The 23,970-nt window shown below is 38.3% G+C and overlaps 1 protein-coding gene across 5 annotated transcripts in view; it reads right to left on the bottom strand.

Moving 5' to 3' along the window:
- The window catches only part of STARD13 (StAR related lipid transfer domain containing 13), a gene marked incomplete at both ends in the record, with an annotated part of 219,152 nt that overhangs the window by 16,346 nt on the left and 178,836 nt on the right, over nt 1-23,970 (bottom strand). For 2 of the 5 annotated variants that reach the window (XM_084234498.1, XM_084234497.1), the window contains 4 exons: nt 4,192-4,351; nt 5,466-5,639; nt 7,163-8,559; nt 19,609-19,672. In XM_084234498.1, coding sequence (XP_084090624.1) covers nt 4,192-4,351; nt 5,466-5,639; nt 7,163-8,559; nt 19,609-19,672 — 1,795 coding nt within the window. Of the gene's footprint in view, nt 1-4,191; nt 4,409-5,465; nt 5,640-7,162; nt 8,671-19,604; nt 19,673-23,970 lie in introns of all 5 variants that reach the window. The other 3 variants (XM_084234495.1, XM_084234494.1, XM_084234496.1) reach the window with 3 other exon arrangements.

Raw genomic sequence — 23,970 nt, 5'->3', positions numbered from 1 at the left:
CACATTTTTATTTTGCACCTAGGCACAGCTCAAACATTCTCTCTTAAGGGGAGACTGGTGGTCAATAATGCAAAATTCGTCTTATAAGCACATCTTAAGGTTAAAGGTTGAGTGACAAGTGTTCATTTGTTCCAGTTTTACTTTCCTCTCTTTTGTTTCCCCTCTAAAAACCTAGTGCTGAAAAAGCTTGCACTCAAGGTGTAATTTAAAAAGATAGGCCCCAGAGCATCACTCATCTGAGGCAGGCAACAGAGAAAGTGATGAACAGGCAGCGGGCAAAGCACTCTTGTACGGAGTATGAAGTGTTTTCCCGGCATAATTGGGCTTTTAAAACTTACTGCTCCATTAGAAGGAGGGAATGGGCATGAGTGCTGCATTAGAATTCAAATTTCATCTAAATAATATTAAATCCTCTGCTTGGCATCCTGTTTATGGTAATCCTTTCAGTACTTAATGATGTTTATCAGAATTTCCATTTCCTCTTCTTCAGAAATATGCTCAGCTAATGAAGAAAGGTTGGTTTTTATTCAGAAAGAAAAAGGTTCCTAAGGACAGTATGCAGAAGGTTCTTATTTTGAGCATTGCAGGCTTAGCCTCTTGCTGCGGTGACTTCGTTTTCCTCAGGAGCTAGTGTAACCTATCGTTCTGTGCAGATTCACTTGATTTAGGGCAGAAATAAAAGATCAGTCGACAAAGCAAGGCTCCTCTCACACACTGCTATGTCTGAATACAAATGGTTCATAATTGAAGGCTAAATGTCCTTATTTCATCGACAGCCAGCTGCAGGGGCAAAAATGGATACACTGTGTTTCATCATATATAAACTGTTCTGCTCTTAGAAAAGAAGGAGGTGAAATGTTGGCAATGTTTCAGGGCTCTGTTCTCCATAGATGTTTAAGTTGAGTTGAATGCTTAAGCATGATGGGAAGGGGTCTGGCTCATTGCCTGAGATCAAGGGCAAAATACTGGGACAGTCTTGGATGGTGGTTCAAGGGGACTATGTAAAAGGGAGGCAGCGCAGAGGCCTGTCAAGTGTGGTTTAGAATTATTCAGATCTTCTATGACCTTGGAGCTGAGATCTCAAAATCCTGTGACACCTGAATCTTTTCAATTCAAAGGTGGTATTGCTGGTAAAGAGAGCGTGTCTAGAGTGACGTACACTCTTTCCTGACTCTTCTTGCTCCTTTTTTTTTTTTTTTTTTTCTGATTCATTATCTTATATTCACGTTTAAATCCCTAGGGCAGTCTTTCTCTTGAGCCTGGTTTCCTCTGATACTTGCATGTATTTCTCTACTTTTCCCTTCCTACTCTCACCTTCTGTCACAAGGTCTAGGGGGTGGTCTCAGTGTGCGTCCCACCCTCGGCGACGATGAAAGGGAGGGACGCAAAAGGCAGAAGCCTTGCGGGTACTGAATGCCTGGTATAGCAGTAGCTGGCTATTATCCTTTGAAATGTTACAGATTCTTACTTTTGACTGATACAAGGGAAGAGTTGCCTTATTCGTTTTGGTTACATTTAGAATCAGCATTTATGTCCTTGAAATGAGTCTTCCTCCTACAAAACTTTGCCAGCATGCTGTTTATCATTGTGACATTCTTCCAGATTTAAAAAATAGTTGTCAGTTTGAAATGGAGACTGGAATAAGCTGGTGAGTAGCGAGAAGTTTTTCGTGCCCACTATCCTTCACTCTATTCATATGACTTTTGCTTCAAACAGAAGGCTGGACCCAGTAATAACAGTGACACTGGTGCTACACATTATCAGAATCTATAGGAGGCAAGGTCAGCATCCACTCTACACTAAAGACTGTATAGTAAGTAAAATGGTGGTATTACAATTCATTTATTTATACTCAACCTTATTCATGAAAACGCTCAAGGTGACTTATAATGATCTATAAAATACAGTAAGATACAATTAAATTAAAGAAAATAGATGAGAAATTAGAGCAGAGGAAAGTAAAGATAAAAAAGGGTAACTTGGCCCTAGGAATGAGGCTGGTACACACATTTCATGCCAAAAATTATATATATTTACCACAGGCAGAATGCTTGGCTCCAATATTTTTAGCAGCCAATATAGAGAGGAAAATGTATCCAGCTGAATAAGTGTGCTGTCCTTACTATAAAAGCAGAACAGTTTTCTAAGGAAAACAAAATACTTCTTCCATTCTCACGTGATATGATCAACATCATCAACAAAAAGTTAATTCATCAAAGAGTTGTTTAGAACCACTTCTCAAAAGGTCCATCAATGCTAAAGATGGCATCACCCCAAAGTCTACTGGGGACAAGCAATTCTAATGGTGATTGTAGAGTGCAGTGGTTGAAAACTTGGACATGGGAGTTAGATTTTCAAGATGGCCCCATCATTGCCACCAGGGAAACAACACTACCGAGGATGTGTATATATATTCAAGGGGGCAATGGGCACAAAAACATTTAGTATGATCCCTGAAGCATGTACTCAAGAAAGGTTATTAATGTTGAACTAAATGGCAGAGATTTCATTTAGGCACTCATGAATGAACACTTTTTTCTTAGTAGAGTTTTGCTGATAAGTATTTGCTGGCCATTCATTAGAATGTTTAGAACAAAATAATTTCTGTCCTTGGGAAAAGGTAGAACCAAAGGCTGAGAGAATTAATCAAGAGGGAGAATGAATCTGTTATACTCTTGAAAATTCAGAAGCTTGAAAAACATGTGTCTAAATTAAAGATGATCCTCCACAACACACAATCTTGGTTCTATAACAACAAACCAATAAAAGTATAATAGAGACCACGAAGTCCAATATCAAAGTGCATGGGTGCAATACGTTTTAGGGTTACAAAAGAGATTAGGGTGGGCATTTCCAAACATTTGCATGAGTCCATTTCTTCAATGAATTTTCAAAGTAAAATACCTCTAAATCACCTACCTTTGCTTAATATATACTCTTGATAAAAGTACCAGAATTTTAGAAAAGTGGTCTGTTGGTCTACTTTTTGAGAAGTAACAGGCAACTTATTTATGTCCATTTCTCAAAACAAAATAGCCATCACTACTCTTTCCCTTCACTTTAACATCTTAATGTCAGAAAATCTATATGTTCCGTAAATTAGAAGTGGGGGAGGGTGATAAAGGTATTCATTCATTCAGTTCAAACAGAGATTGCACTGGAAATTGTATCTGATACATGCAGAACATATCCTAATTCTAAATGTGATCTCTAAATGTTTGGGGCAGATAAAATCATCAGTAGTCAAGATCTTTGAGTTTATGTCACTTATCTCTTTCCTGTCCAGAGTTCAAGGTCAAGGGTAAATAAACAAAAAGCACAAATAATCTTAGGTTGGGACAGATTCTTCAAATGGAGTAAAGGCGATGATGATCAAAAGTGATTATAGAATAGCTGCGTGAAAATACCTCCACTATTCAAGGCTGCAATTTATGAAGTGGGAACATGGCTTTCATTGTGGACAGGATGTCTAAGGAACTAATGGATGTTTATTTGGAGGAACAAAGCTTAGGGTGTGGTTCACTCTGGGCCTAATTATAGTCCACTGCTGTGGTGGTCCCCCAGCAGTCATGGAGACAGAAAATGATCTCTGAATATTTTGTTTACCTTGAGTTTTCAAATCAATTCTACAAGATGAGGGTACAACTGATTTAGCTGATATTGTTTTCTTATGTTACTTGTACATTATAAAAAGATGTAAATTTATACATTTTTGATTTTAATTTTCCCGGTCACGGTGCTGCTTTAATAAAAAAAGAATAAAGGGAGGCAAAAATCCAACTGAGGCCACAAAGTCTTATGTCAAAGGGGACAGCTGTAATATTTTTAGGGTTGCCAAATAATTTCAAAAAAGTAAAACAAAGATTAACAGAATGCTGTGAAACCAATGGTGACACTGGGACAATAATTAAAAGCGAAAACAATACACAGCCTAACTTCTAGTTTCTAGGGAATGAATATTAGATGTCACAAGCACAAACATTAACTTCCTGTAGTTACTCCAAGAGGCCATTGAGGAAACAACCTCAAATAGCTTGACAAAGATGTAGCCAACTTAAATGGAATACTGGCACATAAAGATCACAAGGCCTTCCATTTTTGGTGAGGCATATCTTAACTGACACCTGACAAACCTGAGTCTGTCTGGCATTCCATATACCATGTGCCTATGTCTGGCATTCACGACCATACCTGATCCAGGCAGTTGCTGCGTAGATATCTCAGGGCCTGCTGAATGCTCTGCGGTAGCGGCTGTCCGGTTCTCTGGACATGAACTATGAGAGGAACGCCAAAGACAGTCTTGTCTTTGTAATCAGGAACTTTCATCCTCTTCATGAACTTTGGAACTGACCTAGAATTCACAGAAACCAGGTCATGTAAGCCTCCAGGGGCACACTTTGGGGAGAAGCTGTGAAAGTAAGCAAGAGGGAAGCCAAGCTTTTGTTGGAATATCCAACAGGCATGGAGGGAATCCAACATTTCTTTTAATTAATCACATTAGATGGAAGTGCTAAGTGTGCCCTTTACCAATGGGTTAGGTCTTTCACTACCCTTAACGGCATGATTCACGTTAACAGAATGTATTTATGACCATTTTCCAATATAATGGATGACTTTGCAAGTTAGTTGTGACTGGCATCCCTCTGATGTGATAAACACTTAAAAATCCTCAACAACTGAAAAACTATGGTAAGAAGAAATCTGACTGGGGTTGGAGGGAAGAAAAGATGAAACACATTTCTTGATGATGTCTCAACTTTTCTAGAATCAGTTGTACTTTTTAAAGAAAATTTTAATACACAAGCATATATTGAATTGATCTTATAATTTATAACTTTCTAAAATATTTTTGTAAAAATATTGTTGATTCTTGGCAACATATTTTGTATTTCTTCAAATCTATCAAACAATCTAAACAGGTCCACATTCAAGTTCTGACATAAACTTCTGTCAGTTCCTTACTACAAAAGTAAGGATATTCTGCATATTTTCTTGTTTATTTGCCAGTGAACAAATAGACAAAATATATTTGAAAAATTAAATGCTGTTTAAAGGAATCAATGCTCTAAATGTTGAGCTCTGCATTGGGCCAGAAGGTACAAGTGACAGATGTTTCTCTGCAAACTGCCAGGATTATTTTATGGCAAGTTTATTTTTAATTCCTCTGCTCACAATTAATCACCCTTTACTTGTCTTTTTTCCATTTTGGAGCGCCCAACTGCCTTCCCTAGAAACTGAAAGAGCTACAACTAAATCAATGCTTCCTGCAGGCTATATCACGTTTAAGCTGGGGCAGCCCAGAAGGCAGAATGTAAGGCAGGATTCCAGGCTCTAATTTCAGGAGATCAGCAGTGAAGGCAATAAACAGCTTCCCTAGAAATCAGAGAATAAATAACGAGGTTTTGCAAGTGTACAGTTAGTTGTGGAACAAATGACTCCCTCTCCTAAGTGACCAGGCTACTCACCACGTCCAGCCATGTTTATTGGACATGGAGTACTTCTCCATGATGGCAGTGAGGCGGAGCAGCGAGAAGCGCTGGAGCAGGTTCAACTGGCCAGCGGTCTGGTTGCTGATGTGGGGCGATGCTGTGGATGGCTGGGGCTGGTGTGAGAGCTGGAAACTGTTCCATCGGAGTCGCCTTGGACCAGAAAGACCGTCAGAGAGACCAGTCACAAAGTGCATGCTTATGTTATCAGAAAACAGGATATTAACTTGAAATAGCTGAGAGATAAGGTGTGTATTTTGTAAGTTTGTTTTTGCTTTAAAACAATGATGACCAAGTATATAAAAGTGGTCATTTAAACACTTTAACACGTCATTCCAAACACTCTAGAAAAATGGCTCTAGAAAAGCCTAACTCTGGCAAGAAGACAGGACAGCAATGCTAAATAATCTCTCAACCTCTCTCTGTGCCCAGCTCTCTCCTTCACACACATACACAGTCTCAGCTGTACTCAACACTTCAGGAATAAATTTAGGAATAAACAAACAAATAATTATTACTATTACATCCCTTATGAAACCTCCTAATGGAACAGACTAGACTTGGAAAAAATAGTTTGTTATATTTATTCTGTACATTTGTGTCTTCAGTTCCATTTGCCTTGTGATTTTCTTGGCTCAGAAACTATTTTGATAGTTTGATGCTGAAATGGAGCCTAAGGTGACAGGCACAGATGAAGCACTCCTAAAGTGAGGACACACTGGTGACCCCAAGTGACATTGCTGCCTCATGTAGTGTTACTGTTTCTACTGGTTAAACACTTTGAGAGCCATTTTTTTTTTTCAGACTGCTACTGAAAATTTGTAAAACCATTTTTATGTACTTTGTAATCAGAATTTTAAAGCTAAGACAAACTTTTGAAATACATATCTTAGGTCTCAGAAATTTCTCATAGGGAAAGTTTGAAAGAACTTAAGAAGTTTGAAATTTGGAGTAGAGTCGTTTTAATTAATACTGTCACAAGGTCATGTGCACATTATCAGAGATCATCAGTGCTTCCTTAGAGTGCTAGAATAGTACTTTGCACATAGAAAGCTCAAAAAATTTTTAATAAAACTAAGATTGAATTAAAAGGTAGGCACTTGGAGAAATGGATGTGAATTAATGTGGATTCAATCACCATAATATCTGAACAAAAGACATACTTCTGTTCAAATAATTCTTAACTACACACAGTACTTCTTTGATTTAGATGCTGTCTGAGAAACCATTTTAAGTTGAAATTACAGAAAATGGAAAATGCATTTAATACATGTTCTAACCTACCAAACATCTGAACATCACAGCTTACAACACTTAAACATTAGCTTACAGTTGGGCAAAGTCACCTAATATAAAGTCTCTTTTAATATTTTAAATCTTAAATTTAATATTTTAATAAAGTGTTGAACGTTTCATGTAATTTATTGAGTATTGCACACTGAAGAGTATTGGCTGTTTATCCTTGAGCTGCTTAGGAGCTGAGCTTGCTGCTGCTGCCCAGCAAAGCAAAAGAGTTTGTACCACATACCACTAGCCTGGGAAAAGATCAAAACTCAAAATGCAAAGTACAGTTTCTACTAAATGTACTACTTTTGCACCACCTTGAAGTATAAATGTTTGTTACATCAATTAACAGGTTATCATGATGAAATGGAGTAAAAGTCATTTCCACCAACCTGTTGGGCCTGGTCAGAGAGGCCCCTACACCAGAATCTCTCCTTTCTCTGACCCCAGTGGCCTCTGATTCATTAAGAGATGTTCCATCTCTTTCCACGTCACTGGGTGTGGTCCGACCTTCAGAGACAGAGTTGCCTTCAAAATCTAAGGTGACCTGATTAGGAGATGGAAAGGGGCATAAGCCAGATTCTACAGCCAACGTATCATGTGTTTGCAGTTCAGGCAAGACGTTTTTTGACCAGTCATCTACTACCTCTTGGAGCCCGTTCACATGGTGTACGATGTCTTCTAATTGTGGGAAGAGATCTTTTTCCAAGTCCAAAAGATCCCCTGTGCTGGCGTACAAGTGGGAGCCAGGGACGTTGTCATAGATACTGACTCGACTGGCTCTGTGGCAGGATGCCATGAGCTTGGGCTCCGTGGCACCAGGGCCCTGCTCTCTGCCCAGGGACATGCTACCGGTCCTCCAGTTAACTCCATTGCTATTGTCTGTTGGCGAGAGGCTTTCAATAGAGAGCGCCTTGGGAAATGTTCCTGGTTTGTGATCCTTAGGAATATGCACTACCAAGTTCTCTTGGGAATGAAACTCGTGTGTGTGGATTTGGTCACCTGCATCCCTCAGTGCTGTCGCGGCCAGCACATCCAAGTCTTCTAAGTACATGCCCCCGCGCTTGTTGGCCTCCTGGCATTTTCGTTCCTTCAAGCCAGGTGTGCTCAACCCACTACTGCCATTTTCTGATTGGCTACTTTCACTGCCCCATTTGCTAGAACACGGAAGCCCTTTTCTGCAGGCAGCAGGGGGAGAGTTCTGGAGATCTCCATTTGGAAGCTGGATGCACTGCATGGCCTTAAAGGATTCTGGCTCCTGCTGCAGGACTGGCCCGCTGATCACCAAGCCACCCGTCCGCCCCAGCCCCTTGTGCCTTCCGTGTGCTCCTTTTGCTCGGAGTGTTTCCATGCGTTTCAAAAATGATTTGGCTCTGGCCCTGGTGGGTTTCTCATGCTTTGGGTGGAAGGAGTAGTGGAGAACTTCTTTGGGGGACTGTGGGAGGTTGTTGCTGGCTAGCGTGGCATCCAGCATGACCGGACAGTCCACACAATGCTGCCCAGAGCCGCCGAAGGCTTCCCGGACGGTGTTGTGGCTGCCTGGCTGGCTGCGGCTATCACTGCCTCCGCTGCTTTCGCTGTGAATGGAGCAGACTTCTGGCTCACTGATATCTGTGAGGACACTTTCACTGCTGGTCGTATTTCTCATCCTAATGTCTCCCGATGACCCATTTCTGTCTCCTCCAGGAAGCAGTGTGTGGAGGTCGTCCACGCGAGACCACCGGCGACTGGTTCTTTGGAAAGTCCATTTGTTACTGATACAGAGATCTTCCTCATCGGAGTCGTCACCCTGAAAAACATGGGGCATAATGCTCATTTCTGGGGAATTTGCATGTTTTGGGAGATGTAGGTGACCCCCTTCATACCTCCCTTCTCTGCATTCTGTTTCTTGGGGACTTGACTGGGCCCTTCCCACCATCTTTCATTATCCTGCACATCCTCTACCTCTGACTAGAGGATGTCTTTCCAAGCTGCCAAGCTTTCTTACTTTCAATTCTCCTAGAGTTTTTGAATTCTTTTCCTCTCTAGGAAGCTTTCCTTGACTGATTACAAAGAGAGTGTAATTACCATCTGACTAGACAGTCTAAATATAAAACACCTGCAGTTTTCTTTTTCACAATAAACTTAACCCTACCTGCCATAGAAAGCAAAGCTTTCTTTCCTGAAATCCCTGTACTGAGTCCCCCAAAACATACCTCTAGCTTCCTTCCCTCTTCTGAACTTCAAAGTCAGTATCTTTCAAAGCTGACACTTCTTACCCTTGGTCTCACAAATCTGATTCTGATTGTATACTCCCTGCATAAATTAATAGCAAAATTATCTACTGAATTCCAGGAAGTGAACACTTGGGAGCCATTCTAGAGCTTACTAGTCACAGGGAGTCCAATCTAGCCTGCTGGGCTTGGCCAGAGTTCTTGTTTTCATCAGTTCAGAATCTGAAGTACTTTGGCAGGACAAACATTTTCAGGCTGCTCTCCATCCCTTGTCCCCATCCCTACCCTGCTTTACCCCATATTTACACTCCGCTCTTCACATATTCATTTTACTTGTCTGGGTTCTGCCTGAATTTGCAGCCCCTGAGAGAAAAGAGTCTGGGTTCCCTGAGGCCAGAGATGGCCTTATTTAACTTGACCCATAGCATATAAGTATTAACTTCCTTCCAGTGAAATGAATTGATCATCAGCTCTTTCCTCCTCCTCACCATGAATATCACCAAGACTGAAGTCTGAGATGATTTTCTTTTTCTTTTTTTTTTTTAAAGATTTATTTATTTATACAAGACCTGGGGTACAGGCCAGATGCGTGGGAAGGTGAGAGGATTCACCAGAGACAGAGCCGGGAACAGAAAAGGCAGACTGATGAAATACACTGCCGAGGGGAGGAGCGGGCGAGACACAGGAGAGGTCTGCCACGCTATGTGGGTTTCTCCCCAGTCAGCTGGGATAGAACCTGTGCTGCAGAGACTGCAGATAGCTTCACAGTGCAGCGCTCAACCACCTGCGCGACCAGGGAGGCCCTGAGATGATTTTCAAATGTGTTTCCTTGTATGTATCTTCGCTTCATACCCTTAGAGTTGGCCGTTGGCACCTATCACAGTTAAAGTCTGACTAGAGTCCTTGTCTTCTGTGCCTTTTCATTTAAACAGATTTCTACAGTGTACTCCAAATATGGTCACTTGTCCAAGCTTAGAAATCTTCAGCTGCCCTTCCCTTCCTAACTGTCTTTAGTGCAACATTCAAAACCCTTCCAGCCTGACTAATACGTTTTTCCTTGCCTTCATTTCATGTGTTCTTTTTAATTTCCCTGCATTTGGTTTCTTGGCCCACAACCATCCCCCAAACATTCAGCTCTGTTATAGGATTAAGAGCCTAAAAAGTTTATAGTCCCTGAAGCTGAGAATACAGTTCTCAGAAGCCTTCCCTGACTGACCCAAGGCTATGACAACACTCTCCTTGATGCTCCTATAGTATTTGGAGTAGACCTTTATTTTGGCATTTATTTGAAAGTAGCTTAAGCTCATGTCATGTGCACCTACTCTCAACTGTTAAAGGCAAGCTCATCCAAAGTGGGGCCTATGCTTCTGTGTTTTATTCATATTTATATCCTGCCCAATGCTAAGTATATGGTAACTGCTTAATATATTTTTTGTTAATTAAATTAATTTAATTTAAATTTTACTTTGGCATCTGGCTCTAAGACCTCATTCCAAGTGCTAGTAGTATCAGTTAAGAACTTAAGTGACTGCATACAAGTTACCTTCTCTCTCCAAAGTAAGTTCCTATGGCTTATAAAATGGACTAAATGGACCCTTCCTGATAGTTTTGATGAGGAGTTTAAGTGAAATAAATATCAAATGAAATAATCCAAGTCTCCCAGTGAGGAGTACTTGTTTATTCCTTATTTTCCAATGTGTGTTCCGTTTCTTACCAATCACTTACTAAAGTAGATTGCTTACTTTTCTACATATCTAAACACTCACTTTAACTTTGCAATATATTATGCTTTCAAGGAAAAGTAAACAGATGCTCAGTCAACAAATGTTGGGATCATCCCATACTTGTTTATTTCTTGAAAATTTTGGTTAATATAGGCTGGGCTAAATGACAAATTGGAACACTCAAGTGGAATGGAGAAAGTACAAAACCGAGGGGTGGAAAAAAGTACAAAAATAACCTTACTAAGAGAGATTTTTCATAGCTTTGGAATTACATTGGGTAGTTAGCTTTGACTTTTAAAATGGTTATAGAAACCTTGCATGAAAGGGTTTAAAAAGTTGTACAAGTGGAAGAGAAGCATGACCCTGGGATAATAACTGAAAAAGACTTTATTTGTAGCATTTTTTTTAACTTCCTCCTTTTCTATGATTGAAACAACAAAATCTGACATCTGAGAGCCATTTATTTACTAGGCACAACGACCGACAGAAGGTTGAAGTTTATTGGATTTTCATATTGCATTGCAGGTTAGTAGTGAGAAGATATTAAGTAAGCATTCTGAAATAGCCCGTTTAGCAACTAGTTTTTGAGGAGGCAAAAGAAGGATATGCTTTTAAAGAAAATATAAATATTTAAAAATAGAAACTACAATATTTAGTGTTGGCTCTAAAGCGCTCTCTCAAGCTAGCCCAAATCTGGTTACGAATGCAAGCAAAGCACATATTGGTCGGATAAGAACTCCTTTATTTTGGTTAAGAAAAGATGCCAGGCTGGGAACTGTGGACTGGGAATGGAAAGCCTCCCCCTCTCCTCGTCTCTAAGAGCTTATTATACTAACTTTGGGCAATAGGAAGACATTTACAACCCAACCAAGACGTGAGAAAGTGGAAAGCTCCTAGAAAAAAATGCAAATAGATTAAGGAATTTTTGTAGTATTTAGATAGTTTGACCCCAAACAAATAAAATGAAAAGCAATAAAAATCAAAACAAAATAAACAAAGAAAAAAGCATCCATTCTCTTTTAGCAGCCTGTGCATTCAATTACCATCGTATATTCCAGAGGGCACTGACATGATTTTGTGACTTTTTTCCACTAGTGCTGGATCTTTAAATCATTAATAGTAAGAAATACATTTTTCATCATAACATGTATACTATATTAAAGCAATTAAGCAATTAATTAATGCTATAATAATTATCTTTGTTTATATTTTGATACTTTATAATCTAGTTTAGTATGTTTCCTTTTTTTAATGTTGTTTGTGACCCACCAAATTAATTTGAAAATTCACCAATAGTTCATGATCCATCATATGAACAAAAAACACAGCATAAAATGCAGTACTAGAATTTAACTTTTAAAATTATATTTGGGGCCCAGCAGACTATTATCAGGCATAAAGCAGGCTTCCTAATAATAACTGAAAGTTTACTGATAGTTTAAGAGATGATCTGATCTCACCTGTTTGGTAAGTTTTTAAGCTAAAAATAAGCAGCTTGTGATTATTGAGAAATGCAAAATGAAAAATATCTAGGTGTCAGACATATTTATGAGAAAAAGAAATACCAAGCTATCTTCATTCTCCCATCTCAGCGGTTGAAGCAAGAAAACTGATGAAAGGCACTCAAGAGGTAGAAGTGGCCAAGATGGCGACCTGTGCTGACTACTAAAGAATTTTTTAATCACTGTTAAGTGATTACATCAGAGTGGGATCAAAAGTCTGAAGAAACTGAGGGAAGAGATCTCTAGAGGATGCCTCAAGGCTATGTCCATTTTAAGAATATCTTGGGTGAACTGGGAGAGCTCATGTTTTTAAAATGCGAAGATGATGCAAGGTTATTTGCTAAGTGATTTTTGAGCAACATACATACTTTTTAAAACTTAGTTTTCTCACCTGAAAAATGGAAATGATAAAAATACACATCTAGCATGGTTTTTCAACAGAACTAAATGAGATTATATATGAAAATGTTACCTACACCTTAAAATGCAAGGTAAAAATAATTATTGTTAGAGACTAGTGGCATTAATATATATAAAGATCTTAACAGAATTGAAGGATGGTCAGTTAATAGATAAAATTTCATGAAGTGAAATATAAAGGCTTTAATTTCAAAAATCAACTATAGGATGTGGAGGATGGAAGGGGCTTGGTTGAACAGAAGTTCCTATTAATAGCCTTAAGAGTAGCAGATTTAAGCTTCATGTAAGTTAACCATGTAATATGGTAACCAAAGCAAGACACCAGACATAAGCAGAAGCATAGGGCAGTGTGCCACTGTATTCTGCACTGGTCACAGACATCGTGAAAAATGGACTCTTTCTGTGTGCCATATGAAAGGGGTATATTTCTAGAAAAGTGTAATCAGGATGGCCAAGGCGCTTAGAACCACAACCTCCTATGCAGGATGATTGAAAGAACTAAGTTTGGTTTAGGATTGAGGAGTTCTGGAGCATTGCTAATCCATGTGAGACAGGGGGGCTTCCAGGCCCAAACTTTTTTACTAGTCTTCAATGAGAAAAATACAGACACTGAGAGTAATCATAGGTCACCATTTAGCTAGGGGCTGTTATCCAGGCTCATGATCAGTGTTTTACTGACCAGGGTTGACATGAGCATGGTTTGTTGTTCATTGGGGCTACACTACAACATGTGACATTTCAAGATTAGTTTCTCTTCTACAGCTCAAACTGTGCAATGTGTAGAATCCATTGCTTCACACACCCAAATATATCCATAGGATTGGCTAGTGATGAAGTTTGAAAGTGAAAAATTTGGGTAAACAATGTTACTTCATTATGAATAACAAGAAAAAGGGAATACCTTCACTTTAAAAATTTACTTTAAAAACTTTTTCTATTCGTGTCAACACACACTATCACTATTTCATCTCTAGCTTTCTCTATTCATCTCTATGCTGAAAGATATTAAAACAAATTAGATATACATTCTTCCCTGTAAGTGGTATTGACAATCCAACTTAAATTAGATAACAAACAAGAAATTCACTTTCATGAATATGCATAGATGTAGCATTTAATTGAAGTGTATGTAAAGGCATTTTAATATGGGGACTTGCTATCAAGGTAAACTTTATTTAGTTACGAATGAAGAAGCACAGTTGCACTGATAACATTTTTGTTGTTAGTGCAATTGTAATTCATATGTTAATTGCCTATATGCACATTCTCAATAAAAAAGTGAACACTTTTGTAGCTCTTTTCTATCTCACCATATTTCTTCTGATTATATTTACTGATTACATTTTTTTACTATATTTTATTATATTCACATATAAAATTACATACGCAACTTTTGTCGGTTGAGTCTGATAATAAGAATCAGATAGCAAATAATTTAGGGTTGCAGGCCATATTGTCTCTGCCATTGTAGCCTAAAGGATGGGTGTGGTATTGCCCTGATACAACTTTCTTTAAAAGAGGAGCAGTCATTTGCTGAAGGCTGTCTGGAAGACAGCGCTAAAGCACTGCTGTATAGAAGGAGAGATCCATATTCTATATTTCTGCAGGGAAAAGAACCGGAATTAGATGGGCAAGTTTCCATTGAATCAACTTTTAGCTTGTTAAATGGAAGACTTGCAGTAATTAGAAAAAAATTATCTTGCAATGAAATGAATTCATCATGTCTAGATGCTTATAAACAGAGGCTGGCTAAAAGATGAGAAGTGCTCTAAAAAGTAAATCCTGCAGTGGATGGAGGCTGCAGACAATCATGTAATTATCTTCAAGTTAAGACCGTAATAATCTGTAGTCAAATGAGTGATGGAGTAAAATGTAATTTTTCTCTTATTTGATTTTGCCATTTGGAGGTGCCAGGAGTTTTGTTATTTGGTAGGAGATTCAGTGGAGTGAAAGGCAGAGGGGGAGGTGGAGTGGGGAGACGGAAGTGGGTGGAGACCAGGCCCCTTGACAACAGCTGCAATTCCTTTGAAATTTCAATGGCATCCACACCAGGTGGTGCTGGTTGCAAGGTGGCAATTAGTCATGGTTTCTGTGTTGGCTTCCACCTTTGGTCGTGATTTCAGAGAACTTTATTAAAACTATAACTTTAACCAGAATCTTCTCTTGTAGCTGCTCTTTCTCTCTTGGGAAAGCTTTGTGGGTAGGAAGAGTCCTGAGTGCCTAGGTGTCCTCTTTCCTCATTTAATGACAGTCTCATTGTAGCCTCTGACCTTAATTTTGAAGAGAAGTCATGTCACATAAACAATAACCTTAATTCAGGGATTTCAATGTTGTCATAAAGCAAGTGTGAACTTTGCAGGCAATAATGAAGAAGAAATACTTTTCTGAGGACCAGTAGCTTTCCATGTGCCTTGGAGTTTTAAATTTAGATGAAGCTCCAATGTTTGTTTGCTTTCTGAAAAAATGAGAACATTCTTAGCTGAAATGATATATTTCTCAGAGACAGATGCCAACCAGGCACTCCAGAAGGAAGGGCTTTAAAAAAAAATAAAAAGGAATCTGGTCATATCTTTACACTGGAAACCAAACCCACATGAATCCACAGCTGCAAGAGCCGCTAATCCATAGGTACACAGAAATTTAGAAGTGTGTCTTCCATTAAAGTGAACTGAGCTGGGGCTGAGCCTGCTGGTTCAGAAGCAAGAATATGCCACTAGCAATGCTGCAGGGGGGAGGAGCCTGAAGCCTGCATGGGGGTGGGCGGGTAGGCAGTCAGAACAGGAACTAGGAATGGTAGAACTGGAGAGTTAAGGAGCTGCTGATGTCCTCAGGCTCTCTGGATATGCCTTAGGGCCGGGCATTTAGTAAGTCTTTCTGTGAGGTGTGGGCCAAGATTGAAAACACGCATCCACCTGACTCTCACAGAGATATGGAAGGTAAACGTGAATCTTTGAAGCGCTACTTTTCTCTTCTGCAAAATGGTAAGGTACCATACTGTGGGAGAGCATTTCCCCTGGTGCTTTACACATGCAGTCTGATGTACAGGAAAAGCACACACCTCACTGAGTGGGAATGAGGCTTCCATTTTCACCTTTTTTGGGGATATCTTTCTTTCTTGGGTCAACCCACCAAACTATTCAGAGTTAAACAAGATCAAATGAGAACAAAAAGCAAAGCAGAACAATGAGATTCATGACTCATTCACGGTGAGAGATCCAGAGATACATTTTCAAGAAGACATTAAATAAATTGGGAATGATGACAGGAAACATCCCTCTTTAAAAATAATAAAACTATATCACATGTAGTGCTGAAGATACCCTTCCAGATCTCGTGAAGGGCCGGTGGCTCACTCAGGCGCAATGCATGTCTGAATATATTTGAAAGGCAATGAGGAGTAGTTTGGTACCAGGCTGTCTGGGTTCAACTCCTACTTCTGCTGTTTCTTTGTGGCTTTGGGTTTATGTGCCCTTCAGTTTCTGCATTTATGATGTGGAGTTAATGATGAATAACAGTGCCTGGCATAGAGTAAGCTCAGTGGGTGTTTGCTAACCACACAACTACTAAGCAAGCTCGCACAGCACTTTCATAGGCCCAGTAGTCCGAGTAGAAGAAAAACAGCCTTGACCTGGACGGATTGGTGATTCACATTCTACAGAGTTAAGTAGATCAGAGACTCTGCAGATTAGAGGTGAATATTTTTGATTTTGTGGACTGCTTTAAATGGGGACATGCCTAAAGGAAATGTGGTTGAGTTATTTTTCTTCCAAATAAACAAATTGCAAGCTTGGTTGCAGTTTCTTATTGTGTTCTCAAGTTTCACTTTCTATTTTTGACCATTTGGCCTATTCCTAGCCTGTGTTTATTTAATTTTTTTAAAAAGTAAAATAAAAGAATAACCTGTAACTTATATAAGGGGCTGATCACAGCACTGTGTTACCACACAGAAGCTCCTGCATAGTGTTGATGAGACAGCTTAGGTAGAAGAAATTGTGAGCAAGTAGGATGAGTTGTCCAAGTCCTGTTTGAACATGTGGATTAAATCGTGATCTGAAAATCCCTGTCCATTTTGGCCTGTCACACTGACCATGAGACATCATGCTAGACAGAAAGTGTTAGATCCTGACTAACGATTACATCACAAACTCCTAGAAGGGGAAGGCTGAGTGCCACATGCTCAGTAGGAGTGTAGCCTGTCTATGCATGTCCCTGGGTGTAGAACACTCTCTGACACTGCTCTCTTCCTCCCCCCTACAAGGATCTACCCTTTAAATATCTCCTCTTAACTCACTTCAAGAGCCAGACTATATTCTACTTTCCTGCACTGGCTTCCTCATCCATGAATCTTTAATAAAGTTTTGTTTGGCTAAACTACACCTAGTGCTCTTTGGTGCTTTCCCTAGAGGGCAAAGGACTGTTCTTTTGGGTCGGGGCCTGTAACACTTAGAACACAATCTCAGAGACTGGTCGTCACTGCGTTACTGAGTTTCACAGTGGGTGGTGACCACAAGTTGGAATTATTTATTTGAAAATTCAAATAAAATTATTTGACTCCCCAGCACACAACGTGAAAAGCAGTATTCTACTCAATGGGGGTATTTGTAAGGCTTATAGTTAAGTAGGGCTGTAAGAGTGTGTGCCACTCCATCCAGCATGAGGAATAAATAATGTCAGAATCCTGAAGCAACCAATTTACAGAGGACCTTTTGTGCAGATAACACACATGTAGTCTAATAAATGTTATTCAAGTCTATCTCACATACAGGTTTTGAAAAGCTGGTGATAGAGTAAGAATCCAATCACTCTGCTTGGTTGAAAACAAACCATGCCATTAGTGCCTGGCATTTTCTTTTGTAATACTCTGCAGCTAAAGATCTGTATAGGCAGCCCTGTAGGCCAGCCGTGCTTTAGACACACAGGGGTGCCTGTGTTCAGTTTAATAAGAACCATGTGTTATAATCAAAACAACATCTGACCCTTATGCTTCAAATAGTATGTGTGCTTCTCAAGGGGTTCATTCAGTCAGACAGCTGTTTGGCCATTTATTCCCACATTTTTAATCTGTCTTTGGCCTGGACAAAATTGCTCATGTCTTAATATTTTTCTGGATATTGTTTCTCACCCTTTTACCTCCTTAACTTAAAACTTTGGTTCCTAGTTCAAACCCCAAACTGTTTTTAAGGTAAGGTTAAAGTTATTTTTAAAGATTAGGTTACTCATGAGTGACTTGAAATCCACTGGATTTAATCACTTCTCTGTGTAGACCAGAATAAAGAAAACTTTCTTTCGACTCAAAGATGTTTCCTCTGCCTCTTCAAAATATACTGAATCGATTTGTTACATATTGAATATGTGAAATGAAAAATGTAGTTAGTGATCTTAATTCTGAGTTTCCTAAAAGAATCGATTCAATGAGAAAGAAGCCTTTCAGTACAGTGGCTAGGAGCCTTGATTTTGGAATTAGATGGATTTGAAGTTGAAACTTTATTCTACACTAACTGAAAGATCACTGGCATATGACTTAAACTGTTCATGTTTTACTTTTCTTATCTAGAGCTTTATCTACAAAGGACTCATTCAATGAGAAAAAGGCCTTTCAGCACAGTGGTTAGGAGCCTTGATTTTGGAATTATATGAATCTGAGCTTGAAACCTTATTCTGCACAGCTGAAAGATCACTGTTATATGACTTAAGTTGTCTATGTTTTACTTTCCTTATCTAGAAAACAGAGAACCTCCACTTCAATGGAGCAAATGAGAATGCTTATGGTAAATAATCACATAGTTCCTGGAAAATAGTAAGTGCTCAAGAAACTACTTTTTTTCAAACTGAAATAGCTTTATGTCAAAACTGAAATCACCATATTATTCATACAGAAATCTGCACATGTTCCAAAGAGGGAGGGAGGAGCATAATGACTCTGAAAAGTGAAAGGAAGCAATCTGGAGATTTCTCAAAAAATCAAATATAGAAATTCTGATGATCCAGTTATCTCACTTCTGGGTATTTATCCTAAGAATATAAAAACACAATTTTGAAGATATATATGCACCCTCATGCTCACAGTAGCATTTCACAATAGTCAAAAGTTGGAAATAACCTCAGTGTCAATGGAAAGGTGATCAGATAAGGAAGATGTGGCACATATACAGTGGAATGTTACTCAGCAATAAAAAAGATGAAATCCTGTCATTTGCAACAACATGGATGGAAACTAGAGGATATTATGCTAATTGAAAGAAGTCATATGGGGAAAGACAAAATGCCGTATGATTTTACTCATTTGTGGTACATAAACAAAATAAGCAAATGAACTAACTAAAATGAAAATAACTTTTTTTACTCTAAGAACTTAGTGATTACCAGAAGGAAGGGGGAAAAGGGTGGGTTAATCAGGGGAAAATGGGTCAATTGTATGGTGAAGGATATAACTGAACTCTTATTAGCGAATTTAATGTAGCATATGCAGATGTTGATTTAAAATGAAGCACACCTGAAACTTACATAATTTTATAACACGATGTTACTTCAATTAAAAATACAAACAACAACAACAAAAAACGAATGGAAGTACTGGTAGAGAAAAGTGCAAGGAGGTGAGGATAGTGAAAGATGAGGCAGGTTCAGTATCATGTTGTTATACCCCTCAAACATTATGGAATGAATCTGCCTGAGAATGATTGCATCTTGAAATGTACTTGAACTAAAATGCTACTGGAAAGAATAAAGCAGGAGACAATTGGTGTGAGCCCATATATTCTTTTCTACATTCTCCTAATCTACTAAATTACTGTAGACTACTTGAGTTTAACATAGAAAAGATGTATACAATTAAAGAAATATCTGAAAGACTATCATGAATTATGACATTTTATATATTAAAGCAAACACTGATAAAAACTGAAGCAAAATGAACTGGCCATCTATAAATGCAGCTTCTTTCATTGGTAAAACCGTGCTCTCAGGTGCAGACACATACCTTTTTCCTTTGGAAGTTCACATCAAGTTTCATTGAGGCACACTTGTTCAATGTATTTAGTCGTCTAGAAAGAAAGAAAAATGTGATGATTGCTACCACTAATGAACCTAACTTTTAGTTCCAGTTTTATAATTCTCATTTGCTGCCAGTGAATTTGAAAGTGCAGAAACATCTGCTTATGTTCCAGGAAAGTACCATGTCCACAGAAGTTACACTCTGAAGAGTTTCCATTTGTTCTCCAGCCTCCAGACCCAAGAGAACTCTGTCATGATGCCTACCAGTCCCTAATTGAAACTAGTGCATTCCTGTCTTCCAACTGTTCTGAAAACTCACGGTCAATCATTTTAGTCATACTTTCACCTGTCCCTTAATTCATTTGCCACCTTGATCTTCTATTGTACTAATTCTCCAAATTTGTATCACTTAGGGGTCTGTCTTTATTTTTTGCTCTTGGGCTGTTGGGTGTAAATGGATTAAAAAATACCCATATTACAGTGTTGAATTAGACATGCTATGGATTAAATGGTTTCCTCCTCAAAAACCATTTGTTGAAGCTGCCCTAAATCCCAATGGGCAGCTGGAATAAAGTAATTAAGTTTAATTGAGGTCACTGGGTGAAGCCTTGACACAACAGGATTGGTGTCTTAAGAAGAGACATCAGAGGTCTGGTTTCCTCTCAGTCTCTCAGGTGAGGATACAGAGAGGAGAAGGTCTGTAAGCCAGGGAGAGAGTCCTAGCTAGGAACCAAATCCTATTGGTACCTTGATCTTGGACTTTTTATCTTCCCAGACTGTCAGAAAATAAACTCCTATTGTATAAGACACCCAGTTGGTATTTTGGACTAATACACTTTGATTTTCATCCTCAGCTGGCTTTCCCAAATTGCTATACAACATTACATTTGAATTCTGGGTGGCTTCCAATTCAGACCATCAAAAACTTCCTGGTACGTTAACAGATGACTTGGTCACCACTGCCAGTGAGAAAATATAAGCTATTCACATAAATTCTATTAACAATACTTTTCATCATCATCCAAAAAAAAAAAAAAGATAGTCACATTCTTTTTCAAAACTAATCCTTTAACCTTTTTTTTTTTATTTCAACATCTACCACTTCATCTGGAACTTTGATAACTCATTTATTTCCTCTACCAACAGTTAATTTTCTCAACTATTTCTTTTCCTCAAGCTCATTTCTGTCTTGAACAAATAGACATACCAATTGCTTAGTAATTCAAATAACTATAATCAAGCAATTAATCAATTTTCCTTCAATCCTACCTTTCCATCAAATCATTACTCCAACTACTCCAAAAATCCTCATCTTTACACTATTCAGCTTGCTGAGAGCATCCTCAATTTCCATTTACTCTTCAACCCATTGCAATCTGATTTCATGAGGTTCTCTTTGAAAATAACCATATTATTTCATTAATTTTCTTTAAAAAATCATACTCATTGAATATACATGATTTACAGAATCAAACTTTGTCCCTATGTCCTTTTCTAATTATCACTGTTTGGAGGCAACTCTTTTAACTGTTTCTTTTGATGTATACCTCTAACAGTATGTTTATGCTATTATTTCTTGGGTTTTTTTTGTTTGTTTGTTTGTTTTTAGTTTAAGTCATTAACTGTTGACTTTGTTCTCTGAAAGATGAAGATCCATTATTTTAAAATATATATTCCCACACTTATTCATACCCTTTGCCTCTTATAAATTATCATTTTATAACTTTTTGATAAATCAGGTCGATTTTTTTTTTTAAGATTTATTTATATATACAGGAGCTGGAGTACAGGCCAGAGGTGGGGGGTGGGTAAGAGGATTCACCATAGACAGATTGGGGAACAGAACAGACAGATCCACTGAAATACACTGCTGAGGGGAGCAACAGGTGAGTCAGGAGAGGTCTGCTGCGCCTTGGGGGTTAGCTCCCTGGCCAGCCCAGGGATGGAACTACTGCAGTGCTGCAGTGGCTGTGGATAGCTTCATAGTACTGCAACTTAATCCCTTGTGCCACAGGTTTTATGATGCCCAGGTAAATGCTATTCACATGGATGTCACACCCTTTCACTCTCAACTTTTCATTTTCCCAGAAATTACTAAACATCTTGTTCACTTTTTCCCCACTTTTCCATGTATTCATCCCTAAACTCAAATTCAAACACTTCCCCAATTATCTGTTTCTCTAAAATCTCTTAAAACATTAGTTTATTATTTTAATTTTCTTGGAAATTTCTCTCTTAGAACCTTCTGACCTGTTTAGCTTGGGCTTTACTACCCTTTTTTTTTTTTTTTAAAAAAAAAACAAAAAAACATAGGCTGATCAGATTTCCTGGAACTCAGATTCTCAGATTCTTCTTGAGCAAGTTTTCCAATGTTTTGGAGCTGTGTTATTAAGAGTTCTGGAATCTCAACATTCAAAATGTAGGTAGAATGTTACAGAAGCCCCCATTTTTAATAGAGTACCCCACCTTCAACTATGTCTACTGTTCCTCAGTCTAGGGAATTTCTATTCTAGGCTCTTCAGAGAATAAACTTCTGGTTTATCCCACCTAGCTGATGGTGGGATACAGAGTGAGGGAATAAATAGAGGGATCTACCCTAAAACAGAATTATAAACAACCTTCCTTTTACACCCATCTACTACATTTTTAGCTCCTGTTTTTGAGCTTTTAGGATTTCTGAAGTACGACATGAATTATTTTATGACTTTCTTCATTAACCACTTATATTTTATTTCTTGGACTCTAAGTCCTCTGCTACGCATTTCTGTTTTCTACCTTTAAAATCGAGCATTTGATTTTGGATAGGAATGTCTCTCTGAAAAATAACTGGAATTTTGAAATGAGCAAATTTTTTAAATTATCTTCAGTTCACTGGCAATTGCAAATTCCCTCAAACAAAATAAGAACATGTCTTCACATCAGAAAATTGTCTTGTGCTCCTTTACTTCCAATTCTTCCCACAACCACATCCCATCCCAACACCACCTCCAGGGACATTCTCCTTTTGATATCTATTATCTATAGATTGGTCTGGAAAGTCATTGTCATCATATAAATGGAGTTATACAGCATGTATTTCTTGTGTGTGGTTTTTTTTTTTTTTTTTTTGCTTAACACATATTTTTGAGGTAGATCCATGCTATTGTGTACAGAACAATCATTCATTTTAATAACTATGTAGTATTCCACTGTATGAAAATATACAAATGAATTACCTATTCTCTTGCAGATGGATATTTGGGTTGTTTCTTTAGTTTTAAGGAATGACTTTTTAGTTATCAAATTTCATAGCTTATTTTAGCAAAGACTTATTTGTAGCAATGGACACTAATTACCACCCACCATTCCTTAATACTCTTCTGATCATGGAGATTCATGACTGTAAATTATCTAATCTCTCTAAGCACTAGCTCCTTCCTGTCACCAAGTAGTACTTGCCCCTTAACTGCTAATATTTTTTTTTAGAATTCAGACTTCATTCCTTGCTCTTTTTACTCTACATGGGTATACTGAAATATCTTCTTTAATTTTAAGATAAACTAGACTCTGATGATGTCTAATTCTCTACCTGTACCCCAGATACCGCCTCTGAACCCCAGAGCTACATTTCTAACTACTCACTAGCCTCACCCATATGTGGGGTTCTGCCTTTCAAACCCAATTACCAAAAAAATTCAATACAACTATTCTCTTCAAAACCCATTTTTTCCTATTGATTGTCTTGTCATAATTACGAGCACAATCATTAGGCCACTCAGCTGGAAGTCATCTTCAGACTCTTCTTCAGTATCTACATTTATTTGATCATTAAGTCTGTCAGTCATACCTCCAAGGCAACTTTGAAATCTTGCCTCTCTTGGTTCAAATCAGTCTCTTCTCTTTTAACTAGAATTAGGCAACAACCTCTTAATTGGTTTCACTAACACTAGTAATGCTTCACACTGGGAACAGGTCTGTAGCTCAACTTTTTATCATGCCACTTATTTACTTGAAGATGTCTGATGATTTCTCTCATTTTCATTTTGCCCACTTATTAATGTCAAACAGAATAAACAATTCTAGATTAGGAGTTGATCTTCTGGTCTGGAGCTGTCTTCAGCAGGTTCTTGGTCTTTGCTCTGACAGCATGTCTTTTTTTTTTTTTTTTTTTTTTTACCATTTACTCAAGTGTTAACCTCTTTACCTAACAGCTAAAAGTGTCATGTGAAGTACATTATGTATATTCTCATTTGAAAGCTCTGATACTGCTGTGGGTGGTGGATGTTGCTCATTTGGCAGGTCTGTAACAAGTCTGTTTAGAAAGTATTGCCTGTTATTTTTAACATGCTTTTTATTTAATAACTTGTTC

Source organism: Talpa europaea (assembly GCF_964194135.1).
Source record: "Talpa europaea genome assembly, chromosome: 6".
Taxonomy (NCBI): Eukaryota; Metazoa; Chordata; class Mammalia; order Eulipotyphla; family Talpidae; genus Talpa; species Talpa europaea.
The sequence above is the reverse complement of the archived record's forward strand: the minus strand, read 5'-3'. Positions and strand labels throughout refer to the sequence as shown.